Here is a 22,332-nt window from a genome sequence, read left to right as displayed (position 1 = left end):
ACAATCACGTCTCCCACCAGCCCTTCCCTATTGCAGAACAGCAGGTCAAGCAGAGCCTGTCCCCTGGTAGGCTCGCTTAACAGCTGTGTCAGGAAGCAGTCCTCCATTCGCTCTAAGAATCTTCTGGATTGCCTCCTCCCTGCTGAATTAAGTTCCCAGCAGATATCTGTGAGGCTGAAGTCGCCAACAAGGACAAGATCTGATGATCTTGAGACAGCCTCCAGCTGCTTGTAGAACACTTCATCAGCCTCCTCATCCTGGTTGGGTGGTCTGTAACAGATTCCAATCAGGATGTCAGATTTGTTGGGCTGCCCTCTGATGTTAACCCACAGGCTCTCAACTACCTCATCTACTACCTCATCTTCTACCTCAAGTTGTGTGGCAGAGAGTGACTCCCTAATATACAGAGCCACCCCTCCTCCTCTTCTCCCTCGCCTGTCTCTCCTAAAGAGCCTATAGCCCCCCATTGTAGCACTCCAATCGTGGGTGTTGTCCCACCAAGTTTCTGAGATGGCGAATAGATCATTGTCGCCCTGATGGATTAGGACCTCCAACTCCTCTTGCTTATTGCCCAGGCTGCATGCATTGGTGTACATGCATCGCAGCTGGGTTCCTGACTTCTCAACTGTCCCTACCTTGTGCCCTACTCTTTCCTCTGCAGAGGGACCGATTGCCTCACCCACCCCCTTCAGACCTAGTTTAAAGCCCTCCTAATGAGCCCTGCCAACTGTAGTGACAGGACTCTCTTACCCCTTCTAGATAGATGCACCCCATCAGGACCCAGCAGGTCAGGTGCGGTGAAAGTTGTCCCATGGTCAAAGAACCCAAATTTCTGCCTCTGGCACCATCCCCTGAGCCAATTGTTGATGGTGTGGGTTCTCCCATTCCTCTCAGTGTACATCCTTGCCACTGAGGGAACTGAGCAGAACACCACTTGAGCTCCTGCCCCATCAATCAATTGTCCAAGGGCCCTGAATTCCTTCTTAATCGCCCTGGTGCCCTTCCTGTCAATCTCATCACTCCCAGCCTGTATCACCAGCAGAGGGTAATAATCAGTGGGCTGGATTAATTTAGGGAGTCTCCTTGCAATGTCCCTTAACCGTGCCCCTGGTAGGGAGCAGACCTCCCTGTGGGATGGGTCGGGATGACATATGGGTCCCTCAGTACCCCCCAGGAGAGAGTCCCCAACAACTATAACCCTTCTCCTTTTCTTAGTGGAGCTGGTCGTTATAGCTGGTGGGGACCGCTTGGGCTTAGACTCCTTCCTGGAGCTGGTCGTTATAGCTGGTGGGGTCCGCTTGGCCTTAGGCTCCCCTCTGGATGCCTGCTTCTCACCCTCAGCCCTCTCATCCCCACTGCCCTCAGCCTGCAGGGCCTCATACTTATTATGGAAGGGCAGCGGAGGAGGAGGAGAGGGTCGGGGTGGATTTCTCTTGCCACCCCTGGCAGGGACCTGTATCCATCCCTCTCTGTTTCCAGGGACTCTTCCCTCAGCAGGGGAGATCTGCAGAGCCTTCTCCCACAAATCTAACTCACTTTCACTTTCCGTTATTGTCCTTAGCCTTTCTACCTCCTCCTTCAGCTCAGCCAATTAGTCCTTTAGCTCTGCCACCAGGCTGAGGAGAAAATTCACCTGGTTACACCTGACACAGGTGTCCTCTCCCTCCCCTTCTATTCCAAGTGCCAGGCTGAAGCACTCTCTGCAGCTGGCAGCCTGGACTCCAGCATGCTGGTAAAACAGCTCTGTCCCTCAGAGGTACAGAAGTTGCTTTTATTCTTATACTATGGGGAACTGAAATATCCACAATCCAGTGAGGCCACCTCTCAGTGGCCACTTCCATCCATCTCCATGGTTTTATCCTCCGTCATACCAAAAAGTCATAGCTGGATAGGGAAGTCTGACTGCAGTTTTCCCAAGCTAACCCTCTAATCACAGGACTATTTTAATTCCATATAATAAAAATCTGTTGAGAGGAGGTTTGAGAGGAAGATACAGAAGTCTTTAAAACTTACAAGACAGCCTGGTTTTTTTTTCTTATTCCATCATACCTCTAAATGATTCTACTTCAAACCCTTCCTTTTCCTGTGCTCACAAACTGTAGCGTAAAACTTTACTGATGTGATGATCAGGAACACAGAAAATGTCAGTGAAATAATGAGGAATGTTTTTCAGAAAGTAAATGATGAACTTCAAATTTCTTTTAGGTATGCTTGAGTGCTTATTCTGTGAATTGCTTTCAGTCATAGAACAAAATCATATCTTCTAACCTAAGCATCATATCAAAACATCCTAACTAGCCTGCATTTTAATTATAGGCTGTTGGCAACAAATACTTACTAACAATTTGCAGACCAGGAGCTATTTCTAAAAATTAAATACCTCATAATGTCAGATAACTTTACAAAAATCCCATTAGGGCCAAGGTCACTTCACAAACAGTGGAAGATATTTGTAAGGCTGTAAGATTAATGAAATAAGTTATTTGTTATGAATTTTTCATCCATTTCTGCCTCAGAATACAAAAGGGTTTATGCATTCATTACTTTGTCAGGAAGCAAATATTTTTTTTTCTAAATGATTTGTGCACTCTCACAGGAATGTTCAGCTGAGGAGTTCAGCTAAGTTCAGTTGCAGAGGAAATAAGTTTTTTTCAAGCTGGGAAGTTTACTGCTATTGTTAGACCACATCTGGGCTATTGGTTCCAGTGTCTACAATGGAATAAATGAAAGATCTCCCCGAGGAAAAGAGAGAGAGAGACAGAAACTGAAACAGCTTGAGTTAAGTTTCTTACATGGGATGTGGAATGTTAGCATGGGAGGGACATCTTTCTTTCCCTCATATCCCTGTAACACCTGGCTGCGTAGTTGAGCTGCAATATTTACTTTCCCATAGGGAGTATAAAGGCTGCAATGGAGATGAGACTGACTCATATGACTGCTCTGCCATGCCTGCCTTCTTCACTGAGTGTCTTCGCTTTATTGTCTCCTTTCAAAAGGATAAAATTTGCAGCCTTTTAAATGTATTCCCATGATGAGCAGCTTAAATGATGTGCTCTCCATTTCTCCAGAAAAAAAAAAGTTAAATTACCGTGCTCTACCTCTGTATTCATTATATGCTGCTTAGGCTCCGTCAAAGGCAGGACAATGTATTGCACAACCAGGATGATGGGGGTAGTTCCAGCACATAGCTACATGACTACAGCTGTCTCTCACAGTGCTGGCCCCACAGATTTCAGTTGCCTCCTTTCATTGTGAGTTTCTTCTGCAGTTCAATTTGTGTTTGGTTTGGTGTTTTTTTTTTTCTGATCTTTTTATCAATTCATTTATCTTCATAATCAGACATCAGCATATTAAGATACCCGGTCTCAAACTTGCCAAGGGTGTAGATACATACACTACCACCTCATCCCAGGAGCAGGGTTCACAGTTTGACCCTTCACTGCCACATAGAAAAGTCTAGATGCCAACAGTTGTGACAAAAGAGAGTTAATAAATTCAATATTTCTCACAGACCTAAAACAGAGCTCAGTCAGTCAGAAGAGAGACAGCACCCTGATTTGAAAAGTTCCAAGTCTGAAGGTTATGGAAAGACAGAGATTTTTTTCTGCCTGTTGCTATGGCAACAAGTTTTAAAGGGAACTTGTCACCAGGCTGATGCTTTTTTCCTGCACCCCATAGGAGAACCAGGACTTCCTCCATATCTCAGTGGGTTTTGCTGAGCAGAAAAGTTCACAGTACAATGACAAAACAGCAAGGGGCAGCACCAAGGGTGTACAGCTGAGCAGATAGTGCTGAGCTCCAAAAAGTAAAAGAAATAATTGTTTTGGGTCAGACCAAGGTGGAAATTCCAAAATTTTGGGGTAATCAAAAGAACTGATCCTAGGGGGGGAAAAATAATTAAAACAGATCAAATAATTTGCTTCACTTGTGACAATTTAAAAACTGGCTTGAATATTGTTGTTTTTTTAAAAAGTAAATGGGATTTTGAAATAGAAAGGTATTTTAAATTGAACTGACATATGTTCCATGGCAATAATCAATGCTTCTGAGAATTACTTCTTAGATTATTTCTTCCCCAGAAAAGCACTCTATAAAATAAGCAGAATCTCTAAAATATATCCATGTTTTAATGAAATAATAAAGGGCAGTTGCGAAGAAATGTATGATAAGCATTTTTTGCTTAGATACAGAAACATTAGTTCTTGCAGTTCCTCAGTATTACTGAGGATGTTTAACTTCCTCTGTGAAATATTATCATAAAGGTTTAAGGGTCAGAGCAAGACCGCAATCTGTGTCCAGCCCATGGCTAGTGTTAGACAGCCTTGGGCATTTTGGTGTTTGGCTTTAGATCCTCAGAACTGCCTGCTTCCCTCCTTTGACTGCACAGGGAGACTGGGTATATAAAGTACCTTGTTGGAGGAGCCCTGTGAGAGGGATAATAATTATTTTGTGAGGGATGCCGCCCCTCAAAGTTCAGTATTTCAAGTAAGCAGCCTGAGGTGCTAGATAGGAATTCATAGAGAGGTGAACACACTGCAGGCAGAGCAAATGCATCAACTCAGTGGAAGAGAAAACACAAGTTATCTTCTAAAGCTGGAGGTTACAGTCAGGTAGTGACCCAAATTTTGCAGTTTTATGTACATTGTATATAAGACATTGTACATAAATAGGTTGGAAATCTCATGAGACTGGAACAACAGCTTAAAGTAATTTCCAGAATTTCTTTCTTTCACTTGGCAGGTTAGTCACTCTTCTGAGTCCCTGGAAGTATTCATTTTCAAGGTTAGAATCAAACAGAGAAAAGCACTATAACAAGATGATAACTGCCTATAGCAGTTCCTGTATCACTTGATGATCCCTCCTCAGCAGAGAACTGGGAAAATGAGAGAAGACCTACAGGTTGAATTTAAAACAGATTTAATGAAACAGCAAAACTAATAGCAATGTCAATATAAATTACACAAAGTTATACTTAGCCTGGGGAAGCATGATGGTCACAATAAATGGAAAAGGCAGTCCTTGGGAGCAGGAAGAGGAGTAGGAGCTGAAGCAGGAGTGGGAAGACGCCTCTCCTCAGCAATCTTTGCCCTCTATACTGAGCATGAGCCACCTCACGTCAGCTGTCCTGGCTGACTCAGAAATGCTAAAGGCCTGCAGCTCATTGCTGGCCTGGTATTCTGCTCCAGCAAAATCAGGACAATGACAAAACAATGCTCATCTATTGCTGCTTACTGCAATCCTTGGGCAGACAAATCTCCAGATACAGCATTTTTTAAATGCGTTTTAATACTTAATAATTACTTATTTGATTAATATACCTGGGTTTACACTGATTAATGGTTTTGCTGGTTATAGGTTAGACTTCGATTTTATTTTTTATAATGCATTGCAGCACTAGTTGAACTAAGTGAAACAGCACAATGCCATGGTCTGATTTTCTATATCATCCTTTTGAAAGCCAGATTAGGTATCTTTTTTCTGCAATGCATTTTACTTGTTGCACTATGCAAGGAGCTGTGTGTTCTCCAATGAAAATGGCATAAAAGTTTCAGACAGGTAAACAGTTTACCAAGGGATGTAAAATGCTAAAGCAATTTAAGTTCTCGAGAGACAAAAAGAAGTACTTTGCAATAAGTAACTAAATAACTAACTAAATAAATAAAAACAAAAATCAGGCACCACTAAGCAGTTCCAGGAAATTATTATTATGCTCTGAAAGCTTGCTTTCAGTATGTAACACACAATCAGATTTATGGAGACATGCATGTCTTTTGACTATCAGATAGGTTTCCAATGTTTTGACATTGATTCTCTTTAGCAAAGAGCAGTGTTCCAGGAACTCTAGAGATGCACAGTCGTAATTTTATATTGTTCAGAAGATTTTTAGTCCTGTTGTCCTAGAATATTTATACTCATTTTAATTCATTATTTCAAACAATGTTCTTGGCCCTTGAACTTCTCTTTTTTTCCCTTGATACTGATTGGCACAAGGAAGATGCTTGAATGCTCCAGAAACTGTGACCAGTCCCTGAAGAAAGGCCAATTAACATCTGCTCAGAATAAGAGAGCAGATGTTTATCCAGAAGTGAAAGGGGGAGAAAAAAGAAAGAAAGGTCACGGCATAGCAGAGAAAGAGTTGAAATAGGGAGGAATGGAAATCCTTCCATTTATCAAGGTCAAAGGTTGACTTATATCTGTAAAGTAGTCTCTGAAAAGAAGACTTCTAAATGATTTTCAGGGTTTTGGAACTACTGGATTCTGTCTGACATAACAGCCTATGTCTTCATCTAGGTCCACTCAACAGTCTTTATGTATTATCTGACTATCCACTTGTGGTGAAGAGGTTATTAAATTTATGAATATGAAATATGAATTATAAAAAGATTATGTTTATTAATTATCAAACTATTAATAACCGATGAATCACCAACTTATATACATGTTCTAGTGCACGTTCGTGAAATAGATTCCACAAGTGGCTTAGTGTTATGATGATAACTTAATTGAACTAGTTACAGACTGTCTCTATATTTATATAACGAAGGGTGCAGTTCTGCCGCTTGGCCACTAGATGGCGACTCGGCGGGACGCGGGCGGCTCCTGGCTATACACAGCAATATTACAATCTTTCTATGCGTCAGCGCTTACTCTGCTAGACGCGGATACTTTGAACTGAGTGCTAGTGGATGGAAAGCACGTGAACGATATTCTATTCCCTTCAGACAACAGGGATTGGTCCTGGTCGGGGTCGGCCCGTGGCTCGCATGGCAGAGCGGGACGACGGTGGCCGGTAGGTGGGCTTGGTCGACGCGGCAGCAGGCAAAGCTAGGGGGGTCAGCCCAACCACGACAGTTCTCAGGGCTGATGCAAACAGCCTCGGGAAGAGAATGCGGCTGCGTTAGGCGGCAGATTCTTGTTTACTGAGCTTAAAGGAGCAGCGGGACTCTCAGAGTGGTCCCGGGTTCGGTGCAGTATAGGCACGAACAATGCTTTAGTCTTCCCTGAGGTTCACAAGGCTCAGAGCGGCACTCGACGGGGCGGGGCTAGGCATACGTGGACTCGGTATCGATCAAGTCCCTTCTCCCTGGTAACTGGGCAGATCTTACCCTCGGGGGTCAGTCCAGTCCTCCGGTGGCACGGTGGGCTCTCCCGGTCGGTACGACTGGCTATAGCAACACTGATCTCCTCAGAAACAGCGAAGGTCCTCCCTCTGGGCTTCTTCACGATGCAGATGCTTCCAGTATGTGTACATGTATAACAGAAGCTAACAACAGTAAGCTCAATGGCAAAGGCTGCAGCTCGAGAGTTACTCTCTCGAGCAAGCACAGAGACAAAGTGAATGAGGGGCCCACTTGTTTACCAACTGGGGTGATACTTATAGATTCCTCGAGGCTGGGCTTGACCAATGGGCACTCTCATAAACTGGCTTCAGCCTATAGAAAGCGTGAAGCTAGAATTATGCCCATACTTGGTGTTTGCACGAGCACTGCATGCGCTGGGTGCGTGCAAGCCTGGCTAATGCCTTGGCTTTTGTCTTCCTCCTGGAGGAGGGGGAACTTGCCCACATGCTGGGACAAGATTCAGTATCTGGGCATAATGTGCCTTCACCACACCACTGAAAGCACTGGAAAGATTCTACTTGACTATGATGAAACCTGGAAAAACTGACTTTCTTTTTCTTTATATTTTTTCTTCTTATTTTTTTTCTTTTCTATTTCTTTTTCTTTTCTATTCTTTTCTCTGCTTTAGGTTACCTGTTCGTCTGTCTCCCTTCAGTTCTTTGATTCTGATCATGGCACTTTCTTTAAAGGACTAGACATTAACTAACATCCTTAATTGCTTTTGTATTTTTGGAGTGATTAAGAAAACATAGGAGCTGCAAATAAAAAAATAAAAAACTATAGTTTACTTTGGGAGGCATTCTCATTGAGACAGTCCAATTTATGATTATTCAATAAATCTGGCATTATTTTGTTATACCATAGTCTTCAATTTTCTTTTTTTTAAGGATTGAGGAAAAAAGCATTAATATTGTAGCTTTATGAATTTTTATGAATGAGCTGAGTTGTGGATGTTGATTATAAGTACTTTTAGCCCCTTGCAAATGCTAGGAAAACATGTCAGCTTAATTGAACTTTAAGCTAGCACATTTTTCTTCACGTTTCTGGCACAGAGTCAATTTCTCTGGTCTGGTACTGTACATTACTGCATTTGGCCATAGTTCCACTGTTTCTTCAAGATCTGAAACAAGCCTCCTGAACAAAGTTGGCTAAATGCTACAAAGCACAGATGACTTGATGACAATATGTATTATAATGCAAGGCTTTGAAAGGTTTTCCTTGGGTTTGTGAGAAGAAGGACACAGAACAGTTTTGATATCCCAAGCAGAGCCCAAACCTAACTAGAGTGATAAATTTAGATGATACACATGTAAGTAATTTGGGACTTTATCCAATATCATTTACTCTCTATGGCAGATTTAAGAGGGGAAAATTACTTTCAGAAGATGCCATGTTCTTAATTCAGTCTTTATTTTTTTTGATTATGCTTATTAAATGCCTGTAGCAGTTTCTAATTATTGTGCTTCAGAGGAAAATATTCAGATGTTCCCTGAGGCACATAAAATACTATAAGGATGTGAAAGCAATGTAGAGAAAAGTGTGTTTTTCTATTGTTGAGGGAATCATGAGGGATGAAAAGCTGTAGTTAGATGATCCATTGCAGTGCAATCAAGTCATGGTGTCTCATATTACCAGGGATATAACAAGGTACAGACTTCTGGGCCATGTTTGATGTTGTGTGAAGCCAAAAGAAATTACCAGGAGCTAGCAGTTCTGTGCCAGGGCACTTGTTTAAATGAGATTCTTATTTCTGTCTGTGGTGGGTTTGAGAGAAGGGCTCAGCCTTCTCCCCCCCACAAAGAGGAAGGAAGAAACCACAGCTAGCCAGCTGGAGGACCAAAAGGGAAAATGCTATATTTACAAGCAATTTTGGGGAATGCAGGATATATATACACAATTTACAGTATTTGCAATATATACACAGAAATATACAGCAAAGTTAAATAACAATAATACAGGAACGAAATTCCCTCCTCTGGAGGAGTGTTCCCCCCAGGACCCCCTTCTCTCCCCTTTTTCCCCAAAGAGGGTTAGAAAGAGAGAAAAAGAGCAGTTATTAATTAAAGCAAAGTATAGTATTAGGCCTTAGTTGCTTATCTGTCAAAGGTCAGTCTGGCAGGGAGCCCAGAAGCAGACAAGCTGGAAAGGGGAAAGGAAAGGAGCAAACTGAGGAAAGTCCCAGCTGCACCTAAGCTTAAAACAGCATTTTTACCAATCCACTAATGAAATTAGTTTAGAATATTTGATTGTTTTCATTAATATTCCAAAACATTCAGCCATAGTGTCCCAGCACTGTCTTTTTCTTAAAGGCACAGCCTCAAATGGTCACAGTCCACCCCTTCTAAACAATTTCATTGGCTGTTCATACTGTCCATCCAATCCAAAACAATATTTACAGTTTGTAAGTAAAGTTCATAGTCCATTCTGGCTATACTCAGATGTAGATGATTCAAAAGTCCAAGAAAATCAGGAAATGAGAAAAATGGAAAACAGTTTATCTCTTTGACGACAAAGCGAAGAAAAGGAAAACAGAGATTCTCAGGGTATCTTAGTTGACTCAGGACTCTCAGGGTTCTCAGGGTTCGTGCATCAGAGATTCCTCATAGATTCTTCCTTTGGATGCGATGTAGCTGCACAACAGTTTGAAATTAAACTGTCTCAGCTAAAGTTAAATTTCTTTGTGGAATACACTGAATTTCACCATTCTCTTGCATTACCCAATAAGTGTGACCCGGACCTTCAGCTGAAACCACCCCTTGGACAGGTTTAACCTCTCCTGAGGGAGAAAACACCCAAAGAGTTTTACCTAACAGATTCTTTTCTCTAACAACAGGAACTCTATCACCTTCTACTTTCTGTAGCAGATCTGAATGTGCAGGTCCATCGTGATTCACTGAACCTCTACTATTTACCTGCCAGGTTGCTTGTGCTAAATGCTTTTCCCAGTTTTTCAAAGATCAACCCCCCATGGCTTTAAGAGTGGTCTTCAACAAACCGTTGTAGCGTTCAATCTTCCCTGAAGCTGGTGCATAGTAAGGAATATGGAATATCCACTCAATACCGTGCTCTTTTGCCCAGTTCTTTACAAGGTTGTTTTTAAAATGAGTTCCGTTGTCTGACTCAATCCTCTCTTTGGTCTTTCCACTTCTAGTCTTTAAAACTGCTACTTGCTTAATTGGAGCTGTGTTTGAATTTACAGCACACAAACATCAGTTTCACATTGTGAAAAAGTCTGGAGGGGGCATTTGGGCCCTTAAACCCATCTTTTACTTCAGTGTAACAGGATTATGCCTAGTATGAAAAATACTTTATTGTGTATTAGTTTAATGCTACATTCATTTAAAAATATTATGTGAAGCTCTGTTGAAATTAGGATGTAATAAAATTTTCTGGCCGTCTTCCACTATAAGAAATCTAGGGCATTTTGGTTGTGAGACAGATGATGCTAGAGATTTGCAGCAAATTGCTTTCTCTACTGAGGGTATCATGGAATAACACTTATTAGCTGAATAAAATTACAAAGATAAAGGTATTGATATGCTTCATTACCATATCCAGGCATTGGGTTTTCACCAGCAATAGGAATATGATTTTTGTCATATGCTTAGAAACCCCTCAAAGTGCTGCTGGCTACTGTGTTCTTTCTACAGTCTGCTCTCCACTGTCCTGTTATATTGGGGTTTTTTATATATAAATATATATATACACACACACACACATTCTCTGGCTTCCTGTCTGCTTGAGGCCTTCAACTTCCTTGTGTTGAGAACCTGTAGGAGATTATTTAGATTCCTTAGAGCAAATTTACAGAAAGACTGTAGTAAGTAGGTTGTATAAACACTTATGCATCTGTCTGATCCTCTAAAGGACTGTCTTGCATCCGGTATCTTTGTCTCCTTTGAAATGTTCTTTAAATAAGCTGAAATTGAAGAGGGAAAATGAATGTGAAAATTAAATTTAAGCATTTATGGGCATTTTAATTTTCTTTTTGTAGCATTTGACAGCTGCAAGAAATTGCATGAAAGGAAAAGAAAATCAAAGGCTCGAATATCAAAATCTTTGCTTACAAGCTACTCTTATTTAGTAATCGTGCTTGTTTAATAACCACAACTTGGAGTACATGATCTGCAGGAATAAGTAACTGAGTACCCAAAGATGTTTGTTTTATCAGGAGTAGCACAGAGTCATTAAATAGGTATTTTGTAATTTGGACATAAAAAGGAAAACCCTGCTTATTTAGGTAGTAGGCAGAATGCTTTACATGTATGGTAGTAGATAATGGATGATGACAGATGTTCAAATTGTATGAAATGATTATTCATAAACTGTTTAATGATACAAAAAATAAGCTTTTTTTCAGCATGTTCATGCTGTTTTTTCTCTTTACTCTTTATTATTTATGATTATGAGCAGTGTACTTAGGATCCTGAAACTGAGATTCATTTAAAATAACACAGTTTAGTTTGTGCTCTGAAGATGGCTCCACAGAGAAAGGATACATTTACATTAGAATATCCAACTGAGAAACCACAGAAACAGAATCTAGACCCATATAACTTAAGTGACTAGCCACAAGGATTGACATATGAATTCCAAATATCAAATAATCAAATGAATATTTGAATGTACCCATTAAATCTATTTGAGCAAATTTGTATAATAGCTTCATAAAATTTAGAACTGCTAGCAGACAATTTTGCAAACAGGAAAGAGGCTGTGTTCTCCCCAAAATTTGTTCATAGTGAGGAATTTTAACCGGTTTTGAAATGGTGAATGAAAGTTAATGAATGGTGAGACTTTCCATCAGTCTCATAGAGAAAAGAAGTTTAGTGTTGCAATATACTTGGACTTTGCAAGCTAATATAACAGAGGGTTTATATGTTCTCCTGACAGACCAGCAATACTCATGGTCGCCTTCTCAGCACTTCAGTGAAGAAAGATACTCTCCTGCTCCGAGGAATATGAAAGGGTTATCTGGCAGTCGCAATCAACCACAGTTATGTTCAGCTCATACTTGTGGCTTAGCGTCCCCTGAAGATTGTGAACACACCCACGACCATATCCACCATGGGCAGGAGCCACAGCAATCGTATCTTCTCAGCCCCATGGAGAGTTGCCCAATGGACCATCATCGTTGTTCACCCCGCAGCTCCATTCATTCTGAGTGCATGATGATGCCCATGGTAATGGGCGATCACATGTCAAGTAGCACTTTCCCCAGAATGCACTACAGCTCGCATTACGACTCAAGAGACGACTGCGCCATGTCTCACGGTAACCCTAAGATTAACCGTATCCCTGCAAACCTTTTGGACCAATTTGAGAAACAACTTCCTCTTCACCGAGATGGGTTTCACACTTTACAGTACCAGAGGACCTCAACAGCTGCGGAACAACGCAGCGAGAGCCCGGGAAGAATCCGCCATCTCGTTCATTCTGTCCAGAAACTTTTTACTAAATCTCATTCTCTGGAAGGATCATCCAAGGGCAACGTTAATGGGACAAAGGGAGACAGTCGAGGGGATGACCATCACCATGGACACCATTCCAAGCATAGCAAAAGGAGTAAAAGTAAGGAGCGAAAACCAGAAAGCAAACATAAATCTGGAATGAGCAGCTGGTGGAGCTCTGATGATAATTTGGACAGTGATAGCACTTACCGAACCCCTAGTGTGGTAAATAGGCACCATGCAGATCATATATCCCATTGCTATCCTGAGGCACTTCAGGGGCATTTTGGGGATCTTTCATTGAAGACTTCCAAAAGTAACAATGATGTGAAGTGTTCAGCTTGTGAAGGGCTAGCAATGACCCCTGATGGTAAATATATGAAAAGGAGTTCTTGGTCCACGCTTACAGTAAGTCAGGCGAAAGAAGCTTATCGCAAATCATCACTGAACTTAGATAAGCCTCTGGTTCATCAGGAAATCAAATCTTCCTTGAGGCCATGCCATTACCTTCAGGTAAGAGGAAGATTTTCTTAAGATTTGTAATGAAAAAAGCATCACATTTCATTGCCATGGTCATTGTAAAAACCACAAGGGTGTTCTGTATATCTTTCAAAGAGTACCTGTATGACTTACCCAACATGAAAATGAGCAAACTCTAGCTTTTGTCCATGTTGATAGGTGTGGTTTGAGCCTTAACTGGAATTTAAGAGCTCAGATGGTGGCAAGAGTGAGAACTCCTTCCCCGCTCCCCCTTCCTCTCTCCCAATACAAAAAAAAAATGGAAAGGAGAAAGAATAGGGAAAATAAGGGGAGAAAAAGGGAAAGAAAGGGGGGTAGGGAAAAAGAAGGGAAGGTAAATCTACCGAGAAATAATTTGGAGTTGGTTTGGAAGTAGAGAAGTAAATTTTTCTTTAAACTATATATATATGTGTGTGTGTGTATGTATGTGTGTATGTATGTATGTATAACAGTAACAGGGTTCACAAGGGTAAGGAACAAGGATGAATAGGAAAATATACAAAACCAAATTCGGATAGTCTTGTATTTCCCTTGATGTATGTGGACTGCAGTCCTTTGGAGAAACGTGGATGCGGCAGGGAGAAGACCAGGCCTGACAACATGGCAGAACCAGGAAGCCAGCAGTGGCTCTTGGTCCGTTCACACAGGTGAGGCAGGAGCAAAAGAGGGAAAAGGGTTGTTGTGCTTTCCCTGTTATAGTTTTGCTGGATCAGAAGGGGGAGTGGAACAGACTGACTCAGTTTCCTGGGGGGAACCCCCTCTGGAGGGGGAAGGAAGGAACGAAGTCCATCTGGATCAGGTTTCCTTAATCCCCGGGGAGAGCAGGGCTCTCACAACCCTCCCCCTCCCAATAGGTCACAGATTAAAAGCTGTAAAGCTGGTGTGATATAAATTTAAGGTCAGTGGATGTGTTTCCATCTTTGGAGTTCCCACTGAACTTCTTAAAATCCATATATCAAACTAAAAAAGAGGCAGTTCTGCCAGCAGTTTGGTGGCTAGACTCGAGGTGAGGAGGAAGTTCTTCACCGAGCGAGTCATTCATCATTGGAACGGGTTGCCCAGGGAGGTAGTTGAGTCATCAACCCTGGAGGCGTTCAAGAGGAGATTGGACGTGGCACTTGGTGCCATGGTCTAGTCATTGGGTCTGTGTTGATAGGTTGGACTTGATGATCCTCGAGGTCCTTTCCAACCTAAGTGATACTGTGATACTGTGATACTGTGAAATACCTCTGTGAATGAGTGATTTTAAAGACAAGCTGCATGGAATCTTACTTTTGCAGGTTTTTTATTCCTTTTCTCTGTATTTTTGTGAGTAACAGGGGAATGGATATACTAGTGTACTCAATTGTCATAATAATGATTATCAACAAACTGTCACTGTGACTGAGTCACACAACATCATATTGAACTGAGCCTCTTTTGAGACCATACTATAAACACTCCTTGCTAAAAACTGCATAAGTCTCCGGGAGAGAAATATTCCAAGCCTGACACTCAGACTATTTGTGGTCCTGTTCTGCACACTTGTTTATCAGAAACCAAGAAGCTTCCACTTTCTCCTAGATTTAAACTCTTATACCTGCCGTTTGCTGCCATTTCCACTCCAAGGTCATGCTAATGTAGCCATTTATGATACTGTGTGATGACCTGGATTTTAAAAAGATACAGGCTTGAAAAATAGCTTTCAAGATACTTTTTTTAGACATTTACATCATTTGCATCACCTAGATCTGGCACAGTCCCATGACAAGCAGAATTAGCACACCAGGGTGTGCAGAGATCCACAGTGGGAGCAGAGCAGAAAGGAGGGAGTGGCTGGGAATAGAAAAAAAATGTAGTATACAGATATTCACTCAGATATTTTGACAAAGTACAGCTTACAAAGCCCTCAAAGTTTTGAGCACCTTCTCCTTTATTTCATTTTAAGGAACTTCTCTTTCTCCAGAACTGACCTGATTCTCACATTGACGTGGTGTTATATGGGCAAATCTCCACTCCAGATGTATGCGTTTAGAGATGGTCAGTTCCCGTGGGCTGTGCAGAAGCCAGCAAACAGACTAGGTGCAACTGTGTTAGTGCTAATTCTTTATTAGAATAAACCAAACCAGGTTGGAAGAGACCTTCAAGATCATCGTGTCCAACCCATCAACCAATCCAACCCACCCAAACAGCTAACCCATGGCACCAAGTACCCCATCAAGTCTCCTCCTGAACACCTTCAATGACGGCGACTCCACCACCTCCCCGGACAGCCCATTCCATAGCGCAATCACTCTTTCTGTATAGAACTTCTTCCTAACATCCAACCTGAACCTCCCCTGGCACAGCCTGAGACTGTATCCTCTTGTTCTGGTGCTGGCTGCTTGGGAGAAGAGACCATCATCCGCCTGTCTACAACCTCCCTTCAGGTAGTTGTAGAGAGTGATAAGGTCACCCCTGAGTCTCCTCTTCTCCAGGCTGAGCAACCCCAGCTTCCTCAGTCTTTCCTCATAGGGCTTGTGTTACAAACCCCTCACCAACTTTGTTGCTCTTCTCTGGACTCGTTCCAGCAAGTCAACATCCTTCCTAAACTGAGGGGCCCAGAACTGGACACAGGACTCGAGGTGTGGCCTAACCAGTGCAGTGTACAGGGGCAGAATGACCTCCCTGCTCCTGCTGGCCACACTGTTCCTGATGCAGGCCAGGATGCCATTGGCCCTCTTGGCTGCCTGGGCACACTGCAGGCTCATGTTCAGCCTACCATCGACCAGTACCCCCAGGTCACTCTCTGCCTGGCTGCTCTCCAGCCACTCTGACCCCAGCCTGTAGCACTGCATGGGGTTGTTGTGGCCAATGTGCAGAACCCGGCACTTGGATGTGTTAAATCTCATGCCGTTGGACTCTGCCCATTTGTCCAGCCTGTCAAGGTCCCTCTGCAGAGCCTCTCTACCCTCCAGCAGATCAATTCTTGCCCCCAGCTTGGTGTCGTCAGCAAATTTACTGATGATGGACTCAATGCCCTCATCCAGATCATCAATAAAGATGTTAAAGAGCATGGGGCCCGGCACTGATCCTTGGGGCACACCACTAGTGACTGGCCGCCAGCTGGATGTGGCACCATTCACCACCACTCTCTGGGCTCGGCCCTCCCGCCAGTTCCTAACCCATCGCAGTGTGCTCCCGTCCAAGCCATGGGCTGACAGCTTGGCCAGGAGTTTGCTGTGGGGGACGGTGTCAAAGGCCTTGCTGAGGTCCAGGTAGACCACATCCACAGGCCTCCCCACATCCACCAGGCGGGTCACCTGATCGTAGAAGGAGATCAGGTTGTTCAGGCAGGACCTGCCCTTCCTAAATCCATGCTGGCTAGGCCTGATCCCTTGGCCATCCTGTAAGTGCTGTGTTATTGCACTCAGGATGACCTGTTCCATGATCTTGCCTGGCACTGAGGTCAGGCTGACAGGCCTATAATTCCCTGGCTCATACAACCGGCCCTTCTTATGGATGGGCACCACGTTGGCCAGCTTCCAGTTCTCTGGGACCTCGCCAGTGAGCCAGGGCTGCTGGAAAATGATGGATAGTGGCTTGGCCAACTCGTCTGCCAGCTCTCTCAGCACCCTAGGATGAATCCCATCTGGTCCCATGGACTTGTGGGGATCCAAGCTGCTAAGGAGAGTTCCAACCACCTCCTCATGGAACATAGGGAAACTGTGCAGCTCCCTGGCTCCTTCTGCCAGCTCTGCAGGCCAGCTGTCAGGAAGACGTTCTGCCCTTCTAGTAAAAATTGAGGCAAAGAAGGTGTTAAGTATCTCTGCCTTTTCCTCATCCTTTGTTACAATGTTCCCCTCCGTGTCCACCAAGGAGTGGAGGTTGTCCTTTCCCTTCCTCTTACTATTAATATATTTATAGAAGGACTTTTTGTTGTCCTTCACAGTAGAGGCCAGTTTAAGCTCCAAGTGTGCTTTTGCCTCCCTAATTTTCTTCCTACAACACCTAGCAGCATCCTTAAACATTCCGTGGGTTGGCTCCCCTCTCTTCCAAAGGTGATATACCCTCTTTTTTTCCCTCAGTTCCATTAAAAGTTCATGAACCATCCAGGCTGGCCGTCTGCCCCGGCGGCTCATCTTCCGGCACATTGGCACAGCCTGTCCCTGAGTCTTCAACAATTCTTCATTGAAGTAGGTCCAGCTCTCCTGGACCCCTTTGTTTTTAAGGGCTTTATCCCAAGGAACCCTCTGTATTAGTTCCTTGAGGTACCCGAAGTCTGCCCTCCGGAAGTCCAGAGTGGAGGTCTTCTTGCTGCCCCTCTTGGCTTGACCAAAAACCGAGAATTCAATTATCTCGTGGTCACTGGATCCCAAACACCCTCCAACCACCACATCACCCACCAGCCCTTCCCTGTTGGTGAAGAGGAGGTCAAGCATAGCCTTGCCCCTGGTAGGCTCTCACAGCACCTGGGATAAGAAGCTGTCCTCCATGCATTCTAAGAACCTCCTAGACTGTCTCCTCTCTGCTGTGTTGAGATCCCAGCAGATGTCGGGCAGGTTGAAGTTGCCCATGAGAACAAGGTCCGGAGATCTTGAGACAGCCCTAAGCTGCCTATAGAATGCTTCATCAACATCTTCCTCCTGGTTGGGTGGTCTATAACAGACTCCAACCAGGGTGTCTGCCCTGCTGGTCTTCCCTCTAATTCTTATCCACAAGCATTCAACCTGATCGTCCCTAATCTCCATCTCAATGGCATCTAGTGCCTTCCTGATGTACAGGGCCATCCCTCCACCCCTTCTTCCTCACCTGTCTCTCCTGAAGAGCTTGTAACCGTCAATTGCAGCGCTCCAGTCATGTGAGTCGTCCCACCACATCTCTGTGATGGCAACTACATCATAATTTTCCTGCTGCATCAACGCTTCCAGCTCCTCCTGTTTGTTACCCATGCTTCGTGCATTAGTGTACATGCACTTCAGCTGGGCTGCTGGTTTCACCTCCGACTCTAGCTTGTCGCCTGAAGACTCTTGTCTGAGAGGACTGTTTTCAGCCCCTTCCCCCTTCGAAACTAGTTTAAAGCCCTGTCGATGAGACCTGCCAATTCCCTTCCCAGGATCTTTTTACCTTTGGGGGACAGTCCGTTCTCATATACAGTGATCTTTCCCCTTCTCTGGGACAGATGTACTCTATCTGTTGCCAGCTGGCCTGGTGCAGTAGAAAGTTTCCCAATATCAAAAAAAGCAAAATTCTTTTGACTGCACCAGCCTCTAAGCCACTTGTTAACTATAGCTGCTGACCTGTTCCTTATGGTATTCCCTCCTGCAGTTAAGGGTATTGATGAAAAAATTATTTGTGCCCCTGACCCCTCAACCAGGCCTCCCAGGGCCCTGAAGTCATCTTTGATAGCCCTGGGAGTTCTGGTTGCAACATCATCATTCCCTAACTGCATAACTAGTAAAGGGTAGTAGTCAGAAGGCTGCACCAGTCTAGGCAGCCTACTGGTAACATCATTAACTTGGGCTCCTGGCAGACAACAGAGTTCCCTATGAGATGGGTCAGGCCGACATATAGGGCCCTCCATTCCCCTCAGAAGGGAATCACCAATAACAATTACCCTTCTCTTTTTTTTGAGGGAACAGGTTCTGATGCCAGGGGAAGGCTGTTTAACCTTAGGCTGCTTTGCCTTAGGCTGTTTAACCTTATGCTGCTTAGCCTTAGGGAGAACCCCAGATGGTGTGTCCTCCGGCATCAGGACCACCTCACCCTCGATCTCCAGTGCTCCATATCTGTTTTCCAAGAGCAGTGGGGAAGGTGAGGGGAGGCAAGGAGGTTTAACTTTGCGTCTTTTGAGAGGAACCTGCGTCCATTCCCCTCTGCTTTTTGAATAACCAGCCTCTGCTGGGGGAGCCTGCAGAGCCTGCTTACTCCGATTCAACTCTTTCCTCTTCTGATTCACCTCTTTCCTCCTTTGGTCCATCTCCTTCCTCCTCTGGTTCATCTCTTTCCTATATTTCCTTACATTTCTAAGGCTAGCAAACTTATCCTTCAGTCTGGCCACCATATTAAGCAGATAGTCAACCTGCTCACACCTTATACAAGAGTTGCCCCCACTACCCTGCATCTCAAGTGCCAGGCTCCAGCATTCTCTACAGCTTCTGTGCAGAGCTCTCTTCCCTCTGAACAGTAGCAGCCCTATAGTTAACAAGTCACACTTGAAGAGCCAGATCTTTTCAAATTCTTATACAGACATCCAGGATTGATCTTCCTTACTGAAACATGGAAAGTTCCCCATTGCAGAGAAAGGAAAATGAAGACATTGCAATTCTCATAGCATTACCATGCAAATGTATTCCAATTTAGACTGGCAGCTGTGATATTTTATCAGATCCAAGTACAGTTCTCATATATGCAAAACAGCCTGCACTTCCCTGGAAGTGTTTAATCTAACTCAACAAGACAGAACTGGAAGCACATCATGTGCAGAAAATTCCAGTTGTGTCTGTATTCTATAAACAAGGTTCAAGTCTTAGGACTGGTGAGTGACAGACACTCAGTTAACCCCTTTCTCTTCCCAAAGGGGAAGAGAAAGGAAATAAGGGAGGGAGACTTGGGGATTGGAATAGAAAACTAAAACTACTTTAATGAAAATAATAATAAAATGAAATATATAAAAAACCTATATCAAACCTAGCACCCCTCATGACAATTATCACTGTCACCACTGATGCTGTGGCAGAAGTCCCAGACTGGACTCAGTGGCACATGGGAACCAAATTCAGGAGCTGGATTCAGGAACTGGATTTAGGAGCTCATAGATTGGGATTGAAGGCAGAATGGACTGAGTCCTCCTCAGATACCAGCCATTGAAGAAGAGAGCTTAACCCTTGTGATTTCTCAGCTTTATCCGAATACCATGTACATGGAATGGCATACCTCACTGGTCACTTTAGGGTCACCTATCCTGTCTGCTCTGAACCCCCATATAGTACACAAGATTTATCAATTACTTTGGTCTACACACCAGTTTCTGGTAACAAGAAATATGAAGCATTATCACTGCTAGAAGCAGACACTGTGAAAACATGCCACTAACTTCAGAATGTGCAGTTACTGAGAAGAGACTGTGTTTGTAGAATCTGAATGTGCCATTCAGAGCATAGATATCCTTCAAAATGAGTGACTGGCTTATTCACTAGTCCAAGGTCAGCAAACACAGAATAGAATACAGAATTAACCAGGTTGGAAAAGACCTTTGAGATCATCAAGTCCAACCTATCACCCAATACCATCTAATCAACTAAACCATGGCACTAAGTGCCTCATCCAGTCTCTTTTTAAACACTTCCAGTGATGGTGACTCCACCACCTCCCTGGGCAGCCCATTCCAATGGCCAGTCATTCTTTCTGTGAAGAATTTCTTCCTAGCATCCAGCCTAAACCTCCCCTGGTGCAGCTTGAGACTGTGTCCTCTCATTCTCTTTCTCCTCTTGTCTGGGAGAAGAGACCAACCCCCACCTGGCTACAACCTCCCTTCAGGTAGTTATAGACGGCAATAAAGTCTCCCCTGAGCCTCCTCTTCTTCAGGCTAAGCAACCCCAGCTCCCTCAGCCTATCCTCACAGGGATGTGCTCCAGACCTCTCACCAGCTTTGTTACCCTTCTCTGGACACATTACAGCAAGTCGACATCTTTCCTAACGTGAGGTGCCCAGAACTGTGTGGTGAAGAGGTTATTAAATTTATATGAAAGATGAATTATGAAAATATTATTTTTATTAATTATCAAACTATTAATAACCGATGAATCACCAACTTATATACATATTCTAGTGCACATTCGTGAAATAGATTCCACAAGTGGCTTAGTGTTATGATTAGAATTTAATTGAACTAGTTACAGACTATTTCTATATTTATATAACAAAGGGTGCAGTTCTGCCGCTTGGCCACTAGATGGAGACTCGGCGGGACGCGGGCGGCTCCTGGCTATACACAGAAATATTACAATCTTTCTCTGCGTCAGCGCTTACTCTGCTGGACGCGGATACTTCAAACTGAGCGCTAGTGAATGGAAAGCACGTGGAAGATATTCAATTCCCTCCAGACAACAGGGATCGGTCCTGGTCGGGGTCGGCCCGTGGGGTCGGCCCTCAAAGTCAGCTCACACGGCAGGGCGGGACGATGGTGGCCGGTAGGTGGGCTCGAACGACGCGGCAGCAGGCAAAGCTATGGGGTCGGCCCAACCTTGGCGATTCTCGGGGCTGATGCAAACAGCCTCAGGGAGAGAATGCGGCTGCGTTAGGCAGCAGATTCTTGTTTACTGAGCTTAAAGGAGCAGCGGGACTCTCGGAGTGGTCCCAGGTTTGGTGCAGTATAGGCACAAACAATGCCTTAGTCTTCCCTGAGATTCACAGGGCTCAGAGCGGCACTCGCCAGCTCCTCTCCCGCTATGGGGGGCTAGGCATATGTGGACTCGGTATCGATCAAGTCCCTTCTCCCTGGCAACTGGGCAGATCTTACCCTTGGGGGTCGGTCCAGTCAACAGTGGGCTCTCCCGTTCGGTATGACTGGCTGGAGCGACACTGAGCTCAGGCGTCGCTAAGGTCCTCCCTCTGGGCTTCTTCACGATGCAGAGGCTTCCAGTATGTGTGCATGTATAACAGAAGCTAACAACAATAAGCTCAATGGCAAAGGCTGCAGCTCGAGAGTTACTCTCTTGAGCAAGCACAGAGACAAAGTGAATGAGGGGTCAACTTGTTTACCAACTGGGGTGATACTTATAGATTCCTCGAGGCTGGGCTTGACCAATGGGCACTCTCATAAACTGGCTTCAGCCTATAGAAAGCGTGAAGCTAGAATTATGCCCATACTTGGTGTTTGCACGAGCACTGCATGCGCTGGGTGCGTGCAAGCCTGGCTAATGCCTTGGCTTTTGTCTTCCTCCTGGAGGAGGGGGAACTTGTCCACATGCTGGGACAAGATTCAGTTTCTGGGCATAATGTGCCTTCACCACAAACTGGACACAGGACTCAAGGTGTGGCCTAACCAGTGCTGAGTACAGAGGCACAATGACTTCCCTGCTCCTGCTGGACACACTATTCCTGATCCAGGCCAGGATGCCATTGACCTTCTTGGGCACCTGGGCACACTGCTGGCTCATGTTCAGTTCTGCCAGGCTGCTCTCCAGCTACTCTGACCCCAGCCTGTAGCACTGCATGGGGCTGTTGTGGCCAATGTGTAGAACCTGGCACTTAGACTTGTTACTTGGACTCTGCCCATCATC

At 44.2% G+C, this 22,332-nt stretch overlaps 1 protein-coding gene across 10 annotated transcripts in view; it reads left to right on the top strand.

Moving 5' to 3' along the window:
* The window catches only part of DLGAP2 (DLG associated protein 2), an 818,859-nt gene that overhangs the window by 620,881 nt on the left and 175,646 nt on the right, over positions 1 to 22,332 (top strand). For all 10 annotated transcript variants that reach the window (XM_068161340.1, XM_068161339.1, XM_068161338.1 and 7 more), the window contains one exon: positions 12,015 to 13,084. In XM_068161340.1, coding sequence (XP_068017441.1) covers positions 12,015 to 13,084 — 1,070 coding nt within the window. The remainder of the gene's footprint in view (positions 1 to 12,014; positions 13,085 to 22,332) is intronic.

The sequence above is a fragment of the Melanerpes formicivorus genome, unplaced genomic scaffold (genome assembly GCF_026170545.1).
Source record: "Melanerpes formicivorus ecotype bairdi unplaced genomic scaffold, bMelFor1.0.p_v2 SCAF_57, whole genome shotgun sequence".
NCBI classification, from domain to species: Eukaryota; Metazoa; Chordata; class Aves; order Piciformes; family Picidae; genus Melanerpes; species Melanerpes formicivorus.
Note: the sequence above shows the minus strand (reverse complement) of the source record. Positions and strands in the feature narration are given on the sequence as shown.